We start from the raw sequence: 25,466 nt of genomic DNA, 5'->3' as shown, positions 1-25,466 counted from the left end.
GGACTGGGATGAGCTGCATCATTCACTGTAAAGAGCTTCGAAATTGTGTAAGATGCTGCATAAATGCAATCCATTGTAATATTTTAGCCATCTGTTAATAAAGCACAATGTTAAAGCATAAAGTCCTCAGTCCTTAAGACAGAAGGTTTCATATAATGTTTTAGGGACGTCATTCATGAATTTACAGGTTGGCAGGGCACATCATCTGACTGGGTTGTGTGAATTGTGAGTGAGACAGTTCTTCCTCACTATTAAACTGTTAATTATTGTTACTAAGAATAGTTAACAGTTGATATAAAGTGAGAAGCTATATTTACCATTGTGAAAAGCAAAGGTTGTTAGATGGTAAATTTGGGGAAGAGAAGACCCAGGAAATATAAAGACAGGAAACCAGTGAACAGTGACCAATATGAGATAAGAAGAAGGAGTCAATTCAACACAAACACTTTGAATGACTGGAAACAGTAAATTGTGTATTAAGAGAAGCAAAAAAGAAGGCAAATAGGAAGAACAGTAGTTACCGTGAGTGAGAGAAGGGGCATCAACTTTCATAACCCTGTAGCTCAGCGCCTGGGCAGTCCGTATTTGCAGGCTAATGAGATCTTGTATGAAACTGGATGGGTGGGCTGCTGGCTGAGTGCCAGAGGGCAGACCTATGTTGGGCATGCTGTATCTAAAAGCTATTTTAATTTGGATTCTCATGGTAAAAATGGCTCCTCTTTGGGGCCTTCGAATAGCATCATATTATGCTCACCATTAACACTTTCATTTCGAATTATTCACAACTTAAAGACAAAAACATTAAGTACATTCAGATTTACCTTTTTAAAAGTAATATTGATTGAGTGGTCTAGTTCAGGTTCAATTTATGCAGCACTTGATGCTGTAATTGGGTTTTCATTTACTCCAAAATAGTTTCAGCACACATATGGATATACCATGGCATGGTGAAATGCATAGGAAAAGGTTTGGAAACACTGTAAATTCACTGAAAAAAAAGAATCCAAAAAGGCTAAAGGCATAAAAGCAGACATGAACATGTAGACACCTGATATGATGTGACATGACGCGGTAATGAAATAAGTGGCATTGCCATAAAAAAAAACTAATGACAAAGACTTTAGGGCTCCCTTGGGCTCAAAAAAAGGTAAAGAAAGAGTGAGGAAGGGTGGGGTTTTGGCAGACTAACAGGCCGTAATGCCGGGTGTGTCCATATTAGTCCATGAATGACACCAAACTGTGGCCTGCACTCCAGTATCCAGTTCATCTCATTCCAAGACTCCCAGCTTCTATTTTTGATCAACTGTAAGATGATACACTATCCCTCCTTTTCTAACTCTGTTAGTCTCTCCATCTTCCTCTCTCTTTTTCCCAGCCAAACCTGATGTGTGTCTATAGTTAGTCTCACCAAGTCAGTATATAAGCCCCTGGGGGACCAACCTTCACATGTCAGTCACATCAGTCTGCGGCTTGGCATAGGCCTTTTCTTCTTGATCGACCAAACTCTACATACCGTCTCGAGATGGTGAGTAAGACCAGCACTCCCTTCCATAAGCTGCTGTTCTTAATGTTGCAACACTGCATTGCCAGGAACCTCAACAAGATTAACTTAAAACCCAGAATAAGCTTCAACTTATCATTAGAATAATTTGCAATCACCTTCAATTGTCACGAAGAAATCAAGAATCAAAGAGATGCTTCTTAAAATTTTGTTTTATTTATTTTTTACTTCTGTGGACAAATCAGCTGTTGCACTTTGGAATTATGCCAAAATGATCTGTGTTGCAAGCAGGCCTGAATTACACTCTTGATTAAAGACAGGACTACAGCTGAGTAATTTTCTGGTTAATTTAAACAAAAACAAATTTTGGTTTTGTCTTTGGTTTTATTTTGATTCATTGCCAATGTATTGGCGTAGTTTGTATTAAAACTTGTAATAATGGAAATATTTATTTTAAAAAGAAAGGCAAGAGGCCCAGAAGCTGTCAATTAAAACATTTCATGAAGTTTGTCAAATGAGGGAGTGATGAGACTAGGTAGACCTAAGTAAGTCATAGAAGAGACATTCAATGGCTATGTCCATCATGGCTTTACAGGATGACACAATAGTGTTTCTAAATTCACAAAGGCATTCTGCCAGGTTGAAAACTAAATTGTGAATATGAAGACATAGCTGTTTCGATTATAAAAACCGTCATAAGTAGGATCAGCAGAAAAGAAAATGATATATGAAAATATTTTATATGAACTTTTATACTGAGAGCTATTGCTCAGTTGCTAAAAAAGTTTTCCTTTTAATGCTTAACAGCTTGGAGAATGATTGACTGTTTTGCTCCGGGGTGACCCATACTGCGTGTTCCGTTCTGTGACTCTGGCCCTGCCTGTCCCATCTGTCTGTTCTCTGTGTAGTTCTCTGAATTTCTACTGATCACCCATTCACAGCTTACTATGTGCCTCTGTGTTCTCCTAAATAAATGTGTGTGCTGTATGTCTTGCCCCCAGGCACCCAAGAAGGCCAAGAGGAGGCAGCAAGCAGAGGGTGGATCCTCCAATGTGTTCTCCATGTTTGAGCAAAGCCAGATTCAGGAGTACAAGGAGGTGAGGATTTTTCACCACTGTATCGCACTGCAGAACATTACTGCACCTTGCCACGTGCCACTGTAAATGCTGGTCAAAAGGCACAAGCAGGTAGAATTGTTTATGTAGGCTGCTATAACTTTATTTTCTGAATGAACAGTGCTCTGCAAGGAGGCAAAGAAGCTTAGCAGCACTTCATGTTGTGACCACCAGTTAGCATCAGGCTTCTTTGGTGAATGGAGCAAAGGGATGCCTTTTAACTTTACCAAAATTCCAGCACTCTGACAATATCTGTCACCTCCTGAAGCATTTCAGTCATCTCTTGCCTCAGCTGTCACTCGGCCTTTGCCTTTATTTAACTCGCTCCTAGAGTCTGAGTGAAGCAGTCTCACACGGCAGCACGTGTGGTGCTTAGAATAACTCGCGAAAGCAGGGGGGGGAGAGGGGCAGGAGGCACTAAGACTGAGCTGGAAAAGGAGAGATAGCTAATGATTTTAAAGTATGCTAATGATGCCATCTGTAGAAGGCTGACACTATTCAGAAAAGGATGACTGAGTGAGAGATCACTTAAAAGGGAGGGGAGAGAAGGCGGGAGGGGGAAAGGACATGAGAGGGAGGTGGTGGTTGGGGAAGGCGGTGGGTGTAAGTGATACCTGCTCCTTAAATGTCTCTGAGGGAATGTCTGACATGGCACTTGAGACTGTTATAACACGTCAGAGGGTCATCAGCTGCCTTTTAAGTAGAAGGCCAGAGTGGCATCTTAGGTTTCATGAGCTTGAGGGAGAGAGGGAGGTCTCAAGAGGGGGCAGTGTGGGTGGGGAAGGGGTGTGGGGGGGCAGGTTTACCCACACACACACACACACACACACATATAACATTACATTATTTTTACATTTTGCCCTAACTGGCATATTTCCCATGGTCATTTATGCACACATTTTTTAATCAGTAGTTCTGGTTTACAATACCTCTCAATCAACAGTGTATGTTTCAGTTCATTAAATCAAAGACTATATTTCTCTGCAGCTACCCAATATATTTTGCATATTCATTTTACATGATTGAACTTTTTCTGTATTTTTCTGTTATTAACAAAATTTGTACTTGATTAGTTGTGCTCATGAAGAATTGAACATGGATATGAACTAGCCATTGACATTGACCTGTTGACTCTTTATGGAAGAAATATTTTATGAGGTGTGTTTGCACACTCAAAACATTAAAGTGTTCCTTCAATTACCTTTTTCCCTGTTTACACATTTATAATACAGATTAGGAATAAACACCAGTTGTTGGAACAGCTGATAATTAGATTCTAATATAACTCATTCACTACCATGGTGAGTAGCCAGAGTAAGGAAACTAACACACACATTCTCTCTCTATTTCTCTCTCCTTCTTAGGCTTTCACAATTATTGACCAGAACAGAGATGGCATCATCAGCAAGGACGACTTGAGGGACGTGCTGGCCTCCCTGGGTAACTACCTTTTTCCACTCTGACTCTGCGTAAACATAGCAGCCTCATTCATAAAACAACTCGTTAATGATTAACAACTATTTATTTTGGTGTTGGGTATGTGTTTATGGACATACTTATATTCCTTAGGGATACACTGTAGTACACTGGAGAATACTCTAACGTAACCGTCTTATCCAGGCCAACTGAACGTGAAGAATGAGGAGCTGGAAGCCATGATTAAGGAAGCCAGCGGCCCCATCAACTTCACCGTCTTCCTCACCATGTTCGGCGAGAAGCTGAAGGGTGAGTGTCCTTTAGTAACACTCTCATACACTAAAGGCGTGGCCAATACGTGCATTTAACCTCTTGTGTTGACCACAAAAAACAGTCAGCAGTGTTTCTACAGTATTCAATTCTCCCTCTCTCTCTCTCCCCATCAGGCGCTGATCCTGAGGACGTTATCGTGAGCGCGTTCAAGGTCCTGGATCCCGAGGGTACTGGCACCATCAAGAAGCAATTGTAAGTGTTTTAGTCATATCCATTCTCATAGTCTTTATCATATACAATAATACGTGTTGCCAGGAAATCTATAACCGTGTAGCTGCACTTGAAAAAATGTACAGTGCTTAAAGCACATTTTTGACTAACAAGTATCTAATTCTGGAAGAAGTTAAAAAAAACATCTGGAAATTAACCCCAGGAAAACAATACATTAGTTTTTCCAAGAACTTAGTTTGTACATTGAAGCATGTGGATGGCAGTAGTTTCCCAAATCTAACTCCCCACTTTTTTGATTTGTCCAGCCTTGAGGAGCTCCTGACCACTCAGTGCGACAGGTTCTCCGCAGAGGAGGTGAGACTGCACTATCGGTTAATCTCTTCATAAAAAATGTACCTTCATGATCGTATTTAAGCCTGGCCTATGATGCCTCCGTGCCTGTGGCCTTCCAAGGCTCAGTGAATACTCTCCATTGACCTTTCCTGTGCTCTCCTTTCCCCAGATGAAGAACCTGTGGGCCGCCTTCCCCCCTGATGTGGCTGGCAACGTAGACTACAAGAACATCTGCTATGTCATCACACACGGAGAGGAGAAGGAGGAGTAAAACGCCCCCTTCCTTCTCTACTTCACTGACACCACCCCTTCTTACCCACTTCCTTCCCCTTGGTTTGCTCTCTCACTCTCTCCTGCTCGCATAAAGACTTTTCTCATTTTACTGAGACTCGTGAGAGCTTAGAGGGCTGTGAGTAAGCCTCCTTGTGAGTGGCTGCGGGGAAATAGGATTATTTTAAAAAAATAATCTTATGACATATCTCTCTCCCTTTCTCCAGTCCCTACTCCTCCTCTCTCTCAGTCTCTCTTTGTGTCCTCCTGTTGGTTTAACAGTAAAACTTTAACCAGACCCTGCACTACACTGTGTTTCATTCACAGTACAGAGAAGCAAATTGACCTCTCAATTTTTATTCTATAATAGAAGCCATTTTCTCCCTCTTCAATTTTGTTCTCTCTCCTTTTGGGGGAAAAAAGAGGAAGATGATGGAAGACAGAGAGAAGAGAGGAAAGGAATGAGGTTTAGTCTCCTTAAAGTGATGGCTGCCTTGTAAGAGAGTGAGAAAGATTGTAAAAGGGAGGGAGAGAAAAAGAGGCGAAAGAAAACATGCCGTCTTCGTTGTCTTTTCCTCTTCCTCTCGCATCCCCCTTTCCATCTCTTTCCCTAATTCCCTGTGTATGTTTCTCTTTTCCAACATTTTGTCAGGAAACATCTGTAACAAATAAAAGCGACTAACTCTGAATAAAATTACTCTTTTGTACGGCCGTGTCTCTTTATGTTAGTGGGCCAGGGAGAGGGCTACAGCAGTGTAAAAAGAAACATTGATCAGTGTAAGGTCAATTTATGACTGTAGTTCCCATCCATGTAGACCGAACCCATTCACACATTGATAGGTTCAGGAACTAGCACTTAACAAAATATGTAAAGGCACCAGGGTTTACAGTTCGAAGACGATGAAGAGAAGGAGCACTGAATTTAAACAATCATGAAGACAGTTGTTCAGTGAAGTTACTGTATTATTCTTATTTATATTTACATTGTTATAATAACAAAAACCCACAACAACAAGGAAACTCAATATATTATTTATTATTAGTTTCTATCATTGTCATGATACTTTGTCAATATCAACAATTAAATACGCCACCTGAAGCTTTTTTATTGTATTTACTTTTAGGAATGACATTTTATTTCTTTTTAGTTTCCGGAACAAAAAAAAAAAATCACAGCTTCTTGTAAACATTAAAACAATCCAACATACACCCAACAATGACAAAACATCCAATTCTTGAAATACCGTCGAAAGGAAAAACGAGAAATTGAGTGCGAGAGGAAGACGGGACAAACCGCGTACAAGGCGCTAACGTCCGCGCCGTCCCCGCTCTGCCTGCTCCAGTCCCTCAGCCGCAGGACCGCACAGGGCATCCAGTGTGCCGATTCGCCTGCATCTCCCAGCTGCTTGCGCTGTCCCCTCACTCAAAGACCAAAGCCCTCACGCCAGCCATACATCAGGCTGCAGCTGCATTCAAATTTCCAGTTGCCAAAAAGGCCACATTTCCACAAATCCAGCCGGAGTGCACGCACTTTCGTCTACTTAATTTTGTGTGTGTGTTGCGTACTCACTGGGCCCAAATCTCCTCGGCCACTGGAGGCGTTAAAGACCAAGGGTTGGTGGACTTGCCCAAAGCAGAGGGGGGTGCAGAGATCTCTGGCAGTGAAAGGGAGTTCTGCTGGTGATCGCATGCAAGGGAGCAAATGTCACATCTGGGGATGGCTTGCATAGTCATCATAAATTTGGGTTTGTGGATTGTGTAATCACAATTCAAGGGAACAGGGTGGAGTTGGTCAATCCTGAAAATCTTCCTATTCCTCCTCCCTCATTTGCCTTCCCGACTACAATTTTAATGGCTTTAATACTGCATTTTACAATTTGGATAATAAATTAGGCATTGTTGTTATTGCTTTAAAATCTGCATTATGCATCTTATCTAGTCAGCCATGTGCCATCCTTGATTAATCTGTTTGACTGGGCAATGTAGTTTGAGGTATTAAGACCAGAAATCGGACCTCCAGGCTTAGAGTTGTGATGCAGATGGCTAGGCTAATAAGTGTACTGTCAGTTGTTGTAGATGAGCAATTACACAATTTACAGACAGAGGACTTACAAGACTACACAGGACCTACAGCAGGGGTGAGAATCATATGTCAGGCAGGAAATGTGCACCGAATGTGCAGCACATTCACTGAAGCTCTACTACTACAACATGTGACATGCAGTTAGCTGAGCGTGGCCAACGCAGCTGTGGATGGGCAGAGCATCAAAAAATGAACGCACTAGAACAACTTTACCGGCCTGAACTTTAAAACAGTAAACACTTCCATTTTCAAAGTTTGTTTGACATATAACTTCCATTTTCCCCATAGTTTGAACTATATGAACAGTACAGAATATTATTACTCCTGGCATTACAGTAACAAACTAACACTACTGATCAACTGCATCTTGTGATCAAATAGTGTCTAATGCACATGGTACAAACATTTGTGAATGACTGAAGTCGGTCAGAAGTTACTAATTCATTAGTTACAATAGTATGTATTTGTGAGGTTACGTTTGCAATGCATGTCCCAATGCATTCCTTAGGATTAGAGTCCAACAACAGCCAAATGACAAATATGAACATACCCTCATTTGAACATCACATAGATTAATATTCGTCCTCTCCCTTTTATACCAAGCAAAATAACAATGTGAGATGTTTCTCAGCTGAAGCAATGTAATAAAACCACATTACAACAATTTTTCTGGAGAAGTAAACATGTTTTTCTATTGCGCAATTTGTTTTTCTCCACTTTTCCCCCCATAGCAATTACATTATGTGCTTTTGGAATAGCATTTCGGAGTGTCAGCTAAACAGGAACAAACTTCCGGGATCTCTCCCCCATTGGCTACACAAGCATCTTAACTGAATACTGTCAGCATGCGTCCTCTCTCTATAAAAATCCTAGTCAACATTATTTAACATAATGGAATCGTTTTCAACAGTAAAAGTCCTTTATCTCAATTTTGTTCCGATTCATATTATTATTATGTGAATCATTTGCATTTATTTATTTTTAAATATTGGTGGCCAATGTGGGGCTGAACATGTCCAATTCCCACCCTAATATGAAATGTCCAATTAGCTATTTACAACCGCAGCTGTGTTCATGCACGTTCACCACTGCTGATTTGGAGGAGTGCAGACACCAACGGTTCTCCTCTGAAACACACAGTGTCACCAGCCTGTTTCTTTTCACACCACAGCTCACAGCTAAGCTCATACAGGGTTGACTCGAAGGAAGACATTTCATGTGTGGCTTTGATATGCAGTCCACGGGAGCACTATGGGCCAGCAGGGGGCACTAGATAGCAATGAATGCAGAGTCCCTAACCGACTTGAGCCCTCTTGTGCCCTTGGCAACGCAATCAGCATTTGCGCATCGCCCTGTGGAGCTGCAAGCCGCAGTACTGGCACAGGCACGGTCTGGATTCCATCTGAAACCATGGGGCTCATCCGTGCAGCACAGTGTGGTGCCTAAACACAAGGGGCACCCACCGGCCCATTACTTATTTGTATTTTAATGGTACTTGGGACAGGTTATCCCTGAATGCCAGGTTCAACTGCACCACAGTGTGAGATCATTCACTCTCATACCTCCTTACAAGTCCTGCAGCTGCAGAAGCAGTGACAGCTGTATACTAAAATAGACGCTGCCCCTTTCTGGTTGTACTCGGAAAGGACAGGGAACCCGAATCTCTAAGAATCTTGTTACATTACGAATGCTGCTGAACTGTTTCGGATTGTATAAAGAGAGAGTAATTTGTTATTGGGGGGCTGTGGGGGCTAAAGAATGCCGACTATGTTCTGCTACATTAAATATAAGACCCCAGGACTGCTGGGTGACTCATCGTGGATTAACTCCATGGTTTGGTGTCGAAACCACACTGAACTACAGCCAACAATCCTGCAGGGTGATAATAGAGCTGACTGTGCTGGCTCTAGTGGGGATGGCTTTGAGTCAGCACAAATCAACTGCAGGGGCTGCAATGTGTAATGAAGCAAGAGTTTGCAAGGGCATTACAAATTCAGTAGAAAAGGGGGGAAACCATGAACAAATGTGTCTGTGTTTGTTAGTGTGTCGTGTGTTTGTGTATGTACGTGTATATATTCCAGTAAACCAGGTATACATAAATAACATTTTTAAAAATATGAATACATAATACCTTAGATCAGCTAGTGCCAATGACATGGTTATGCCACATGAAACTATAGACAGAGACACACAGCAGGCCTTCTCATGGTCTGAAAAAGAGCCCTGCTAAAATCACATTAAGATATTAAAATTTTTAAATAACAAAAAAGGAAATCCTTCATAGCCTGATAAGATGCCATTGTGTTCCTTGATCTGTTTGCTTCATACATATTATCATACATGTAACAACACTGTTAATTTAGCTGCTCTGCATTTAACAATTGGGGAGTTATGACATCTTGGTTAACAAGACTGGCTTGTTAATCTAGTCATTCTAGTCAGTTTGTTCTGTAAGACGTGATAATGCTAATTTAGCCCAGGGATCCTTTTATTTCCCTGGTCATTTAATGTACAATACACGCAAAAAATGTGACCGTAACGGACTTCAAAATGTTAAACAAAAAAAACGTATATTGTCTGCTCACAATACACAATGCTGAACTTCAGAAACAGCTTCAGGATAGCAGCAGTCTGAATGAATCTGTACCTGCACCAATCTGAAAATCAGTTTTACCCCGTCTCTTGATAACCTCTGTCTCGCAGTCATGTGGTTTTTTGCAACAACAAAGTGTACTGCGCACAGTAACACACGCACACACACACACACACACACACATACACACACACACACACATTGTCGAAAATGCTGGGAAACAGGGATGTTCAAATAAATATGCTGAAAATGACGGTGGAGCACAGTCAAACCAAACAACATAATAAACACTCATACACAATACAAAATAAATACATCTTTCAAAACAACCAATACTATAATCGTCATTAATGACTATTTCGGGTTATGTGCTTGTGTGCAATACTTTTCTACGAAATTGCCAAGGCATTCCAGTTAGAAGACCGAGTTATGGGCAGGCTTGAAATACGGGGTAGAGGGCATACGGTACCCAAACATTTCCCATAAATGGGTGTACTATTTAGACTTTCAGTCTAATCTGTCAGCTGTTGCACAATACTTGCCCTTCATGCAGCTAAAAGCACCAGCCAAGCCAAGAAATCAGTCAGTTCTTTTTCAGGGCTAATAAGGACTAAACAAATAATCTCACCCACCTGAATGTGGGGTCATACGTTTCTAAAGGGGAGGTAATTATAGGACATTGGCTATAAGGGTACACAAGTTAAAATGTTACCAATGTTAGCTTGTATGTGAAATCAATACGAATGCTGACCTTCATGGGAAGTGCAAGCAGCATTATAATGCCCTTTCATTCTTCTCCCTTCTCATTGTGTCAATGAGGAGATGAGCTCTGCTCCGCTGCCAGCTCAATTAGCATCTCTTGGAGTCTTGGCTCCGCTCTTCCCTTCTGTCTCAGCCCCGTCTCGACCTTTCTTCCCTCCTTTCTCCTTCTTCTTCTCCTTCTTCTGCCTCTCCTTTTCCGCCTTCTCTCTCTCCCTTTGTTCCCGAGCTCTCCGCTTCTCCTCCTCCTTCTCTTTCTTCTTCTCTTCCTTGCTCTTCTTCTGTTTCCTCCCCTCTTCCTCTCCTCCTCTGTCTGTTCCCACCTCCCTGGCCCGGACGGCGGGCCCTGGGGCGGCGCTGGCTGGCGGAGGCTTGCCGGGATCGCGCGGTTTGGGCGTGGCGGCGGGGGAGGGGGAGACGGCGCGGGCTGGAGCCGGGTTTCGCGGCGGGTTCGGACCCTGCGCTGAGGTAGCGGCCTCGCCCCTCGGTGGAGGAGCGGCCGGGCTCGGCGCGGGGCCGGGGGCGGGGTCCTGAGCGGAGCAGGACTCGGAGCTCGCAGCAGAGCCCGTCCCCTGTGGCCCCTGCGGACCCTGTGGCCCCTGTGGCCCCTGCGGACCCTGCAGACCCTGCGCCGGTGCCGGTTCCGACGTGGAGCCGCCGGAGAAAGAGCCCTTCTTGGACTGCGATCGGAAGCTGCCCGCCTTGGACCTACGGAAGCCCGGGAGCGAGAGGAGGCTGGAGGAAGCCCTGAGGGGCCCTGGAGACGGGGCAGCGCCCCCCAGAAAAGAGAAGCTGCCCCGTCTCGAGACGGAGAAGGAGGAGGAGGAGGAGGAGGAGGAGCGGAGCTTCAGCTCGTGGATCGCCCGCGTACCGTGCAGCCTGCGGCCAGGCTGGTGGGTGAGCTCCCCCCGGGACTCCCTCCACTTCTGCACCTGGATGCTGCTCTCCCGCTCGATAATGGCCTCCGTCACCCCCAGAGACACCACCTGCAGGCAGGGCACAGTCAGCAGTCAAGAACTGCAGTCGAGCATTAAATCTCAAATTCTGATGCACACAGCACTTCAGTCACATGTTCACAAATCAACACAGTACTATGGTCAATGTTCATCACGTGACCTGTCCGTCTGATGACCATAAACCTTTTGGTCTGGTTACGGCCCTGATACGGTCATGTATCAACACAGTCCTGCAAGCACCACGTATTAATACTCCAGTACTGAGGTTCCGCGCTCATCTGGGAAATCTCCGAAAGCAAACCGTTCTGCTTGAGTCACTCTGCCTATCATTGTTGAAAAATGCTGAACTGCGTCTCTGGGGCGACTGTCACACTGTCTGCGGCTGACGTACCTCCTGCACCAGTAGGTCCTCCCGCAGGCTTTCCAGCGGAATGTTCCGGAGTCGCTCCATGGTCTCGTACATCCCCTGCAGCTCCCGCAGCTTCTCCACTGAGCCCAGCATCTGCTTCAGCAGCACCAGCCCCACCCGGAACACCACCTTCACCCCTGAGGCAGAGGAAAGACCATACATGGGGCTGTCAACCATTTAAAAAGTTACTTTTTTCCTTTTAATTGAATGAAAACATTTTTCTCCTCTTAATTGAATGAACTAGTAAGACAATCAGACATTGCAATTTTCCAATTTGCTGATCCTATCATTACATTTTGTAACTCTGAACACAGTGTATTCTTTATTAACATTTTAAACATTTTTTTAGTTAACCTGCTTGCAATCTCACGCTTAGATGGTAAGCACTCATCCAAATATATTGCCTTGCAGTGAGATTCAACAGAAGCGTGCAAAAGTTTGGCTGCAGTTTGCAATATAAAAACCCCAGTAACCGGCCACAAAGTGCAACCGTGTACAGTGATCTTGCCCTTTATTATCAGTCACAGAATATCAAGTGAAGAATTCGAATGCACAAAGAGTATCCCTGCATATGCCGGTCAATCCAATAGAAAATCTCAGTGGTAATAATGATAAATTAGAACCGAGTTAACTGGCCAAAACCAATCAATCAATAAGACATTATTGGCCAATACCAATGCAGAACTAATATTACTGTGCTTACGTAATAAATGTTAAACTGATCTTTCTGAAATTTTAACAAATCATGTTGGCTACTACAACCTGTCACATTACATTTAGTTAACATTTCTTGTACAGTTGCACCTATATGCACTAGGGATGTATCCAAATCTGAATACTGTATTTGGGAAAGCACGAATAATGCAATGGAAACAGATATTCCTTCTACCCGAAGTTGCTCATTATTATTCGGAGAGAGAGAGAGAAAATCTGGAACTCCGGCACATAGCAGCTATCATAAAGCGAGCTGGCATTCAAAACCCGTTTCAGAGGGTCTTAGAAAGACGTTATGTCTACACTGCATGACCACACCATTTAAAAAGCAAGACAGTGCTAGGGAGATGAATTTGATTGACTTATGGTTTCATGCAGTTTTATTAAATAATGTAATGACAAAAAATGTATGGTATAAACTAAACAAGAAGGAACTATTTTTTCTTGATAGAACCATTGTTTTCATGGAATTAAGGTTTTTGCTTAACGACGGTGCAAATAGAACTACCAACCAGAGTTTTGCTTGACAACGGTACAATGATATGCCCAAATGCCCGCGGAAGAATATTTCACTTTCAGCTGATTAAATCTATAAAAATCAATACATATAAAAGTAACCATATAGCTATAGTCATTGTTGGTAACCCGTTGTACAAGCGGAATAAACCTCTCCGGGCTGTCCCGTTATTGGAAAACCCTCTGAAACGGGGTTTGAATACCAGCTAGCTTAATGATAGTGTGACGTCCAGGGGCTGTTCCCATAAGCCCCTTTTCCACCGTAGGGCCGAACGGTTCTGAGCACGAAGAGGAACGGTTCCAATGGCGTTTCCACCTGGAAACGGTTTGTCACGGAACGCTTACAAACCGTGCCCAGCACGATATTTCCGGCACGGTTAGACTACCATGCTCAGTGCAGCAGAACCATATGGCTGTTCCGGCAGGCTGCGCCGGCAGAATGCACGACGCACAGATTTTTGTAAATAGTTTGTGTGGGACTGTAAATTGTAAATACGTAAATTATCGTGTGTAAATATGTGTTCTTGTGCTAGCTGAATTGTGTTTGTTGCTTTTAGTTTAGTTTTTAAAAAACAGGCGTTGGAATAAATATAAATAGCTATGTGTTACCCTGAGCGAACCAGCGATGCTGTAGGCTACAGGGGGGCTTCTCCATATATATACATATATATATATGTGTGTCTATGGGCTTCTCTGCTGTTTGCTATGGCGAAGTCTGAATCTGAGGATGGTCTTACTTCCTAGTTTGTTCAATAGAGTTTCATTGAGTTGCGAACTGCCTACGAGCAGCTCCCTGATAGAACGTTGTCACGCTACAATAGCTTTGGCCTCACTTGTTACCTAGCCTATATTAAGATTTTTGGTTTTAGGTCAGAATGGTCTCACGGCATGCTTGCTGTCCCGGCTAGCTAGCTAGCTAGATGACTACTGAATTGTCTTCAAAACAGCGGTCACTATAAACACAATCGTTCACAAAAATGTGTCCCGTAGCCATTAATTAAATCAACGCCTATTCTATTGTCCAAATAAGGGACGATTCCGATTTGCAAGATGCGTAAATAAAACTAGCAACAGTAACTAGAAATGTAATTCAACGTTGCCATAAATTGTGAAATTGGATATTGTAAAGGGGAGGGGATGGAACAACAATTCAAAAGCGAAAGAATAATGTTGCTGTTTAAACTGCTTTAGAATGCTGGATTTTGTAGCGCATTGATTTTAGAACTGTTAAAAGGCCGAGGTGTCCCTTTACTGGGAAATAACAGCCACCCTCGGACCAATCAGAATCGAGTATTCAGCCAAGCCGTTGTATAATTTCCGATAACGGGACAGCCCGTCGTGTTTATTCCTTAGCCTACATAACACCGTTAACAAAACGGCATTAACAAATCACTGCAAGCGATGACATTCTGTTTATATCAACATTAGACATTACAAAAGGGCGCATGCCACTGCACCGTCCAAAATGTAGAGCCAGGGCAAGATGAATTACCAGAGTTGCACAAAAAGGTAGCCCGCGTGTAACTGTTGTGAATGTCAAACGTTGCGAGGTAATGCAAAAGCTTTGCGAGGGAATGCAAAGTAGCTCAAAAAAAAATCCCCACCATGACCCTTAGGGAGCTCTGTATTTTTTTCATCAAGTCTAGGTTTATTTTTCTTCCAGTCCAGTTTTTTTTCCAGTCCGAGTTTTTTTTCTTCCAGTCCAGTTTTTTTTCCAGTCCAGTTTTTTTTCTTCCAGTCCAGGTTTTTTTTCTTGCAGTCCAGTTTTTGTTAATTCCAGTCCAGTTTTCCCCCCCTTCCAGTCCAGTTTTTTTTTAATTCCAGTCCAGGTTTTTTTTCTTCCAGTTCAGTTTTTTAAAATTCCAGTCCAGGTTTTTTTTTCTTCCAGTCCAGGTTTTTTTTTCTTCCAGTCCAGGTTTCTTTTTCTTCCAGTACAGGTTATTTTTTTCTTCCAGTCCAGTTTTTTTAAAATTCCAGTCCAGGTTTTTTTTTTCTTCCAGTCCAGGTTTTTTTCTTCCAGTCCAGGTTTTTTTTTCTTCCAGTCCAATTTTTTTTAAATTCCAGTCCAGGTTTTTTTTTCTTCCAGTCCAGTTTTTTTTCATCAGGTTTTTCTTCCAGTCCAGGTTTTTTTTCAGTCCAGTTTTTTTTTTTTACCTCGCAACAAGCTATTTCTCAGTAAAGGGACACCTGGGCCTTTTAACAGTTCTAAAATCAATGTGTTACAAACTCCAGCATTCTAAAGCAGTTTAAGGGGAGACAACACCGCCAAAAACAATGATTTTGGTTCCATATGCCAATTTTGACATTTTTTGATATTTTGCTTTGTCTTAATAACTTTTGGTATTTCAAAGCATTAAAAAATATTTCAGCTGCATCTTCCATAAAGTTCCATCCAATATGAAACAAGGCCTTGCACAGGCTTTTTGATTAATTAACCAAATCTCCTTTGAATAAGCATTACTGAAAGAAATTCTGTAGCCCAAGTTAGCACACCTGAACCCTCCTTTCATCTTATAAAGTGATTCATTTTTCCAAAAAAGTTACCTCCTGGAAATACCAGCACTGAATTTACCTCCACCCAATACTGACTCAGTGAATCACTGAGAATAACTGGCCTCCTCCCTGCATTATGAGCCTGCTCATAACCAAACACAGAGATCTTCAGGCCAGGTGCTATATCTGCAAGGTTGAATTTTACCTTAAAATCAATGTCAATATGTAAATACTACACGTGGTGTGATGTTGCTCCAACGAACTGTTGTTTGGAAAACAAATTTTATATTGCCTTTTTAAAGTCTATTTGGTGCCTGTATTGCTCTATGGTCAACACATTATGCATTTAATATGCAAAATACAGTCTTTAACAGTCTTTATTTCACAGTCTTTAAATAACTGTTGGGATAAAGCATTAGTTGATTAATGGCTCTAATAAACATGTTAATAAGTTAATTGTTACAGCCCACATATACGAATATATATTTACTCACAAAGGCATTATGAATGTAATGTGCAGCAAAAAATAAAATAAAATAAAAACCCTCCCCACCTTCACAGAAGAACATGTCCCAGACGCGGAGCACGCAGGCCCAGGGCAGGCTGCGAGAGAAGATGCACATGAACCACTCCGTCATGTACAGGATCGGGTCGATCTTGAACTTCTTCAGGTGGCGGTAGGCCATGGGGCAGACGCGCCGCAGGAGGGAGAAGAAGATCTCCCCGTCCAGCTGGATAGCTTCCTTCAAGAAAGATGAGAAAGAGATGAGCGCTACGAGCTCAAAGACAATCTCCCAGTCCGTTAAACCAAGTTCCTGTAGTGCTTTTCAATGACTGGGACAGAGCCACCAGTGTGGTTCCAGCATTCGTGCTGAATGAGCAGAGAGGGAGGGAGTGCATGTCCTCACCAGACCAGCGCTGTAGTATCCAGGCAGGTACTTCTCACAGATTTGTACCAGACACCAGAAGGCTTGCTAGCAGATGAAGAAAGACACAGGACACAAGTCAGCGCACATGGAGGAACGCGCTCTAGCAGAGCACCAATCACATTCGGGCGTGATGAAAGCGGCCCGCCCCCCCCCCGCTCACCTCTGCGGGCATGTGCATGAGCAGCACCGCAGCCACGGGGGCCTGGGCCTGGCAGTAGCCCTCCTCAGGTCTGTACACGGTGTAGGCCTTCAGTATGCGATACAGGTCCTGCTGACTGAGACGGACAAACAGGGGGTCAGTGCTGTTTGAGGCGTAGCGGCAGGGTTCTGCACATTGCGCCCAATGACGGGAGACCATTACGCGCTGTGGGTGATACTGCGCTGGCTAATTACCCGTGGCCACCGCGAGCAGCAAACATCTCATGGAAGGGGAACTGTCTGTGCAGGTCCTTCTCTATTATGTCCAGCCACTTGTGGTCTCCCTGTTCCCTCTCCAGCTCCTGAAACAGATACATAAACATGTGGAAAAAAGAGGTGCTGGTTCGGCAAGATTAAACATGAAAGCCAGCAACAGCCAGCATTTCTTGAACTGCATACTCAGTATTTCGCTGTCGCTTCATCGGGTTCCTCGCTCCTCATAGTATAGAACACCTCAAATGTTGTATATATACAGGTGAACATACAGTAGGTGCATCATGTCAGTCCCCTTACAAAGAGTCCATTAGAAATGATCAAATCAGTCATTTTACAATCAATCAATTAGTTTAAACTTACAACCATTGCACTCAGTCAATGAGAAACCAATCAATCAATCAAATCTACAACAATGCCACTACAATGCATGTACCACTTTGCAATCTGACATTCTGGGGGTTACAAGATCTGCACTGTATATACAACGTACATACTGTGTACATATACACATTTGGGCAAGATGCCAAACCAACTCTCATGCAATTGCAAACAACAAACAAAATGGACAATATACCAAACCAGAGCAATAAAGCCACACAAGTATATCTACAAGCTTATATGTTTACAGATACAAACTTAAATCCTTAAATATGGATTGTAAAATGACTGATATGACATCACACTGATTCAGCTGCATTCTGCCTGAGCTCCATGCAGACGAGAGGCAGGGTGCAGAAAGCCGAGCTTACAGCCCTGATAACAGGATTACAGTGCGGCCCTTCTGTGGCCAAACCTACACACCACAGAGCACATCTCACTGCACACCGGGTTACTGCATACCTCCTCTGTCAGGTGTGTTGGCTAGAGGTTCAGTCTGTGCTGTTTAATGTTAATAACGTGGTTTATTAAACGAGCTGTTCAGAATTATTTTTCTTTTACATAATTGATTCTCAATGTACCTATCCTGACTTGCATTCAGTTTCGCATTTGTCGGCCTAAATGTAAAGGCAGAATTTGTCTGCAAGCTCAGGTACCTCAAACTTGCCAGGGTTGGAGTCCAGGAGCTCCTTGCTGTTAGACAGCAGCTGCCAGGCCTTCGCCCTGAGAGAGGAGGGGATCCCCTTCCTGCAGCGTAACTTCACCTGAGGGACACACAAACGCAGACTGGTGGTAATGGCCCACAGAAACACACGGACCAACGTTTTCCTTTCAGTAGAAATCCAGACACCACAATTGTTCTGTTTAATTGAATAGGTTCACAAAACTGACGAGACAGAAACCCGTGACGGTATTAACACAGACATGCAAATGTACAAACATAGACTGAAGATAACTTCCAGAATGGTGAAAATGATCTTATGCTAGACCACGGTCTGGCCATACAGTGAATGTTCCATAATTTGACAAAATCCTGGTTGAAATAACATAGCACTATCCTTACTTCTTAACCTCAATATTACTTCACAGCAGTTATAACAAGGGTGTAAGCCCTTCAAACTGAATGACACTGTAACACTGCGGTCAGCTAATTTAGTGTTTTTGTGTTGCATGCATATGTTCGTCTTTGCCACTGTTCTCAACTTGGTATAAGCCATTTCAGAAATAACAGATTTTGTCCACATAACACATTCTGACATTATTGGAAAGATATCCAGAAAAACACACAGCGAAAAAAATACCTTTTGGAAGCGATGCAAGACCCATTTATCCCAGTGGTTGAACATGTCTAGCCATTTCATCTCTCTCTGTCTTGCAACATCCACTCTGGCATCACTTCTTTCACTGGTATGCAGAGGGAGAGAGGTTTAGTGTAAACCATGCAAGCAGATTTTACAGGAGCACCTCTACTATGCAGCACCCTCGGAGAATCAGAGGTGCTGGAAAGCATAAAATTCTGCTAGAAGAGCACACCACAAAGATAGCACAGGAGTCATATTAGCACAATATTTTTGTTTTTCAAAGCTGATTTACTGTTTTATTACTCTAAGGCCCCTCCAGCTGGCTGAACATCGGAGTTGGAAACACGCACGTACAAGCAAAATTTGTGATGTCACAAATATGTTGAACCTATCATGGTCCACTCTGAACCATGACAGCAGGAGAGCGATGTGGCAAACTGAAACCTTGGCACACAGAAAGCTGACTAGTTGTGTGTAGTGACATTGTTGTGATGGTGTGTTGCAGAACATGGCGGACTGTGCAGATTTAGGAAGCAGTCCTGAGGTAGGATCTTCATTCCACTCATTACCAAAGGAGCTCATTCTAAAACAAAAATGGGTGGAATTTGTTCATAAAAATTGCATGGATGTACCTGATATCACAGAGGGAAACCATGTTTGTAGCACACATTTTACAGATCACTGCTTCCAGAACCTCATGCAGAGACCAATGGGTCTCACAAAGAAATTGATTTTGCCTTCAAGTTTCCAGTTTGCATATTTATAAATTCTGGCATTCTCAATGAGGGTAAAGGTGTAGAGATGCTACTAAGCCATTTTCAGTAGTTTATTATTCAGTAGCTTAGTAATTTGCTGTTTTAAAATACATCTGGAGGGGCACTTCAATATATTAAATTAATTAATAGATATCCTGCGCAGCCAGAAATGATTGAAATAACTTGTGCTACTACAACAATAACAAGTTTTTGATGTTTCCAACACAAATCAGTGGGCGATTGCCATTAGGAACAACTACATGTAAATTACATGCACTAAAAACAAGGAAATAACAGAAATGGGAAAAATGGGGAAAGTCACAGAACTGTCCAAAAAAAGAGGCAAACATTACGGATTCCGTGACAACCACAACTTCCATGACAAACATCCAGTCATAATTATCAAATTTAATATATTACCTACAGTAAATCAGGACAGAGGTCATGCTACCTCACTCATCCTTCACATGCCCACACACCTATCAATTAACCGAGTGTCATTGACAGCCTACATACATCTGTAGCTTGATTTGCCAATATCTGCCCATATGCATGCGGGCATGCATGGGTTTCAGAAAAAGGGCTGGTGGGCATGGGCAGTTGGGCAAGAAAAGTTGCGGATGCAGTTGGGTTGGGGGAGAAATGTTGCGGATGCGGTTGGGTTGGGCAAGAAAAGTTGCGGATGCGGTTGGGTTGGGCAATAAAAGTTGCGGATGCGGTTGGGTTGGGCAAGGACAGCTGCGGGAGTGGGCGGGTTTGGCAAGAAAAGCTGCAGAGGGTGCAGGCTAAAAAAATTATGCCCATGCAGGCTTCTAAAAGGTATCATAACGCAGGTCTCCATTCAGTGTTATCCTAGTGCCGTATTGGTTTAAGCACGGGATGTCTGAAGATACACGCCAGGATGTATTTTAGATTTTTTGTTTATTCTATTTTACATATTACTAATTATTCCCTCACCTGTGATTCTGTTGGAGAGGTCTGTGTTGGCTGATCACATAGTTCAATTGCAAAAATGTACGGACCAAAAAAAACAACATTTCTGGGAAGTAGACCATTCCGGAAAGTAGAATGCTAGATAGTAGAAGTTCTACTGTATACTGTTCAGTATCAATGAAACAGTGAAGGTCAGTACAATAGCGAAACAATGTATCAACAGTGTGCAGCCACACATCACACAGTAGAGTGAAGCAGTGGGCTTCACTCCAAAGTCAATTATAAATAAGAAAATAATCATGAAAAGCAGTGCATTTCACACTGCCCCAGCATTTGCCATGTTACTTCTGTCCTACTACAGCTTGGTATGATAGAAATCTTTACTACAGCAAATGGTTTGGGAGAAATCTCTCAGAACTCAAGAGCCTACTCCACCTACAGATCAGAGGTGAAAGAACTTGCACAATGCAATTCAAGAACAGGCATGTAAATAAAACACTCCCCTCTTAACCAACTTGGTAAATAATACAGTACTTGGCGAAAACAGAAACCCAAAGAGCTTGGTTTTAAAATGGGATTCTCATGTGACTCATGATTAAGTTTACAAACTGAACTCCACTGCAGTGAATATTACGCTGTGCATCAGTTGACACACGGGCACATAGACAATTGTGTGTTAGGTGGAGCGCTTAATTACAACTGTGATGGATGGATGGGAAATGACTGTAATGAGGTAACCTGAGAGCAGCCATGTTGATGCACGATACAGTGAGCAAATGACTGGAGTAGCACTCAGTGATGAGTCAGAGCCTAAGGTCTCTGAGCGACATGGTCATGAACACATACTAATATAACTGTCGCACGCCAATGTGACACCCCGGGCAGGGAGAATGCGACAGTACCGGGGAACACCGTTTCTGTCGCATGGAGAGAGAAAGCGCACACACACAAACACAAAATCAAATAAACAAACCACTTCACCCTTCCCCCACACGGGTTACAGGCAAAAACAATGAACTAAAACAATAAGCTAAAATAACAAAGACAAAAGAAAGTAAAACAGAGCAGCAACTTTTCAGTTCGCCTGCTCTGTAGCTGACCCGCCTTCCTGGCCAGGTGCAGCTCCCCCAGCATCCCAGCTGAGGATTGCTTTCTTTTTCCAGTGCTCAAAATAAAACAAAACGAAAATCATAATTGCGCTCTCGGTGTTAGCTCCCGGTCTCAGCCCCGAACTTTGGAGAGCAGCACACCTTTAAGCACCTGGGCTGATTAGCTAACGCAGCCCAGGTGCGTGTGCTCTCTCCACCAGCCGGTGCAGGTGAGACCAATCCGCCTCTCAGGCGGACCGACTGCCCCAATAACATATCTATGCGATGCTCGTAAATCAGCATATGATTATCTTTTATGCATCAATAGGTCTTCCAAAGCAACATATAAGAGATTTGACAGAGGAGTGGACGTGGGTTCCGAATCAATAGGTAGTGAGTTTGAGGACATCTTGCATTTAAGAAAAACAAAAAAAGTACCCACTTGTAGCTCTCAAATGCGATATATATTTCTCATGTTCATGCACTGGTAGTAACTCATCTCCTGACCCATGCTGCACTGTTTTAGCAGAAAAGAGGTACTGAGAGGGAGTCAAAGGAAGTGAAAAACCGTATCAATGATAACGGGTATAAACCAATATTGTAATATTTGTTCTTCCAGTCTGCCAAAAATATAACATGCTTGTCCAGTTTAATGTATAAACCTGCATAGTTTGAGCCTACATTAAGGTAATTCTATCATTTTCACCTGCCTATCCATTATGCTTGGTGTAGTGGTGTTGCCCCTTACAATATACTGTAGCATCCAATTCATGTCTGAAAATCATCACCAAGTCCCTACTTTCTTTCTAGCATTTACATGTTCTCTCATTCCTATCCTACCACTACTCCTAATGGCAACTGGTGTTACTGTCCAGTTTTGGTGTAACGGTAACATTTCCAATGCCATGTCCAGCTCACCTGCCCTCGCTGTACTGCGAGCCCCCCAGGAAGCCATACTTGTCGGTTCGCCTGAACACAAGTCCGCTGACTTCGGAGTCCGAGCCCAGGGAGCTGCAATCTTCCCCCAGCCCTGACAGGGACTCCAGCGTCCCTGACATTAGGCTGGCGGACTCGAGGTAGCTCAGGGTGTCCGGTGCTGGCTTCTGGTGCGGATTGGGCAAGGAGAGAGTTGCAGGAGACTCCTGGATGCTTGGAACTGGGGGAAAATGCTGTATCTTTGGGGTTACTGGGGGCTCAAGATTTTTTGGGCTGCTTGGGGGGTCCGGTTTTGGGGAGGAATTGGTTTGAGAGTCAGGGTTTTGCTTCAAGTTATCATCCAATTTTGTTTCTGGGGAATCTTTTGCAATTGCTGAGGCTGCAGTTGCATTTGAGGTACTGTCTGAGGGGAGCAAGGAGGGATGGAGAGCTGTTGATGCTGCTGGAGGGCACAGGGGCTGGGGTTGACCAATAGGACAAAGGTTCTGGTTCACTTCAACATCTGGGTAGAGATTAGGGGGAGGATTAACACTGGGGAAAGGGCTGTGCTGTTCGCCCACCCCCTGCCTATCTGCAGCTGACCCATCTGGCTGACAGAAGGTCATTACTAACGCCCCCTCCTGTGTGCATTGTGCTTCCTGCCCTAGGACTGAGGGTGACAACACTCCTGCAGCCATGTCTTCTCTCACAGGCTGTTCGTTCTGTGCTTCAGAGCATTCAGCGGGTGAGGTGACTAAACCTTCCAAAACCGATTCCTGAGGGGTAGAATTAGGTGACACTGATGAAAACCCTTTCCCATTTGACTGAAGTTCAGTTTCATTTGCAGGGGATGCCAACAATGGAGGGTCGCCATACAAGCCAGACTTTGGGACAGGGGTATATTTGGGGTGGTCTGAGGGGGTCACTGGAGGAGGCTGAAGATCTGATGAATTAGATAAGGATGAATTTATATGGGCATCACCCAAACCTGGGGGAGAGGGAGTAAGGGTAGAGACTTCAGCCATGACTGTTTCTTGCAGCCACTGCCTATGTAGGAAGCAAGGGGAGAGTAAGAGAAGGAGAAGGTTACTACATTATTTTCATAAAGAATATTATTCAGCAAGTTGAATACATTTCAACTACATATGTGTTATGTGTGACAGTTTAACTACATGCATGTTACTTATGTGCGACATTCCATAGATTAAAGGTTCAAGTCCTTCAAAGGGCGGTGCAGCCTTATCATAATCTTTCTACTGATCGATAGGATAATTTCAGTCATTACTTATTAAACAAATGAAATCAATTTAACTTCATACGCCCTGACCTGTAGAGAAGCACTCCAAAATAATCAGAGCAAAACAGCAAAAAATGTAAAAAATACTTTATGAAACCGTACATGGGACTGGTGTCTTGAAATGGATGGTGTACTACAACATTGTAGTGCAACTTGTAGCAAAACTGGCCATATTAGTAACGATATTTAAATTATGTTTGTTGTGCCGTACTTTCAGCATTTAAGGGTTAATAATGACTTAATTTAGACTTTTTCGGTGCTGGTACTGATAATTAGACTAAGCTTTCAGGTGAGGTATACTGTAACTTTGAGTCGGATGGGCAATGGCTAAGAAAATATCGGAGCTGGCTCAGGCCACTAATCGGCTTCTAAAGCTACCGTGTATGTTCCAATACTGTAATTTTGACACTTAATCCTTTCTGCAAAATTTGATAAATTTTCCGTTTCAGAACACGACAGTCAGGGAAATACTTGGTTCACTGTCCCGCGGTCATTACTTTGTAAATAAAAATAGTAGCGATCAATAACGATTGGCACTACCCAACTACGCTAGTTAAATTCAGCCTAGCTACCGAGCTAGCCAATAATCTGACACCGCACCAATGTTTACGGTCTGTCATTGAGCTCCGCTAGCAACAATGTAGCTAGCAACCTAGCTAGCCATACGTTTATGCACGTAATTTGGCGTTAGCAAGGTAATGTTGCCATCACACTTTCACATCCTTCTACACTACTCCTAATTGGCTAAATAACTTATTTGTCATCATCATCTATGCCACTCATTCAAAAACAGAAAATATACAGTACGACCAACTTTACTGATCCACTCCGTTCCCACTAGGCCCTCATGCCAGTGCCCGGCCTTCCCTTACTACTTCGTCCGGCTCTAGTATCATACTCACCCACAGGCACAAATGCACAAGGGTGCTGCTTCGGCCGGTAGCCGGTGAATGTTACTCCATCGGGCCCTCCATCACAAGCTCAAACCAGCATACCACGGCTGCTCCAGATGAGGCGGAATGAAAAGAACAGAGCGAAGAGAAAATGTGATGGGTAGTGAAGACAGGGAAGCTGGAAAATGTTATTCTCCTACTAGCAAACTAGCCGGGTAGCTTGCTAGCTAACTGGCTGGCTACATTTCGAATTCGCATCGTTCGCTAGCTGGTTAACTAGCTGGCTGTAATCTATCTATCCATCACTGCTATTTACGAAATCGAGCCTTGTTTATTCATTTGTCGAGTTCAGTGGTTTGTATCTTATATCCTTTTTTATCACTCCGTCCCTTTTGAGCCAGTCAGATTTTTGCCACTTGTGGGGTTCCACCAGTGGGTTCCACTCTCCGACCACATTTCCTATGACAGTAACATGCGCGCTCTCGCATCTGCATGCAAGCAGATCAGATCAGTCAGAGGTCCAAACGAATTGGCAGCGCGCCACGAATAACCTGTCTTGCACGCGTAAAAGTAACAGTCTTATGTTGTGACTAGAAAATTTATCTGGTGGGACACTGCTAATCCCTGAAATTATCCCTACTAGGGATTCTTCTTTTCATTATAATTGTAAATATACCGATGTGCACGTTTCTATCTGGTATAGTATACATTATGTCAACAAAAACACATTTTCAACGTACAAAAATGGCTAGGTGAGCCATTTTTGGGATCTTGCATGGCTGGCTCTCATGCTGAACTAGTAGTGATGAAAGATGAGATTGAAGTTTCCATAACAAGGCCTTGTAAATAAAAAGCAGGCAGTGATAATTTCTCTCGTCTGTGAGGGACAACCAGGCAACAT

The 25,466-nt window shown here is 43.2% G+C and overlaps 2 protein-coding genes across 3 annotated transcripts; one reads left to right on the top strand and one right to left on the bottom strand.

The window, feature by feature from the left end:
• The first annotated feature begins 1,366 nt into the window (after positions 1-1,366).
• On the top strand, positions 1,367-5,846 carry LOC135247985 (myosin regulatory light chain 2, skeletal muscle-like). Its single transcript, XM_064322026.1, has 7 exons — positions 1,367-1,525; positions 2,503-2,598; positions 3,981-4,056; positions 4,237-4,341; positions 4,479-4,557; positions 4,842-4,890; positions 5,039-5,846. The coding sequence occupies exons 1-7, from the start codon at positions 1,523-1,525 to the stop codon at positions 5,138-5,140; spliced, it is 510 nt and encodes a 169-aa protein (XP_064178096.1). The 5' UTR covers positions 1,367-1,522; the 3' UTR covers positions 5,141-5,846.
• A 309-nt stretch (positions 5,847-6,155) lies between these two features.
• LOC135247983 (TBC1 domain family member 10A-like) lies at positions 6,156-25,082 on the bottom strand. 2 transcript variants are annotated; one of them, XM_064322022.1, is made up of 10 exons: positions 24,575-25,082; positions 22,379-23,422; positions 18,685-18,787; positions 18,040-18,147; positions 16,985-17,091; positions 16,752-16,866; positions 16,571-16,636; positions 16,216-16,405; positions 11,922-12,076; positions 6,156-11,560 (listed from the first exon to the last, which is right to left on the bottom strand). In XM_064322022.1, exons 2-10 carry the CDS (start codon positions 23,398-23,400, stop codon positions 10,661-10,663), a joined length of 2,766 nt encoding a protein of 921 aa, XP_064178092.1. In that variant the 5' UTR covers positions 23,401-23,422; positions 24,575-25,082; the 3' UTR covers positions 6,156-10,660. The 2 variants fall into 2 exon arrangements, with proteins under 2 accessions (XP_064178092.1, XP_064178094.1); XM_064322024.1 differs by having other exon boundaries at positions 22,379-23,418.
• Positions 25,083-25,466: the final 384 nt, after the last annotated feature.

This window comes from Anguilla rostrata, chromosome 2 (genome assembly GCF_018555375.3).
Source record: "Anguilla rostrata isolate EN2019 chromosome 2, ASM1855537v3, whole genome shotgun sequence".
Lineage (NCBI taxonomy): Eukaryota > Metazoa > Chordata > Actinopteri > Anguilliformes > Anguillidae > Anguilla > Anguilla rostrata.
Note: the sequence above shows the minus strand (reverse complement) of the source record. Positions and strands in the feature narration are given on the sequence as shown.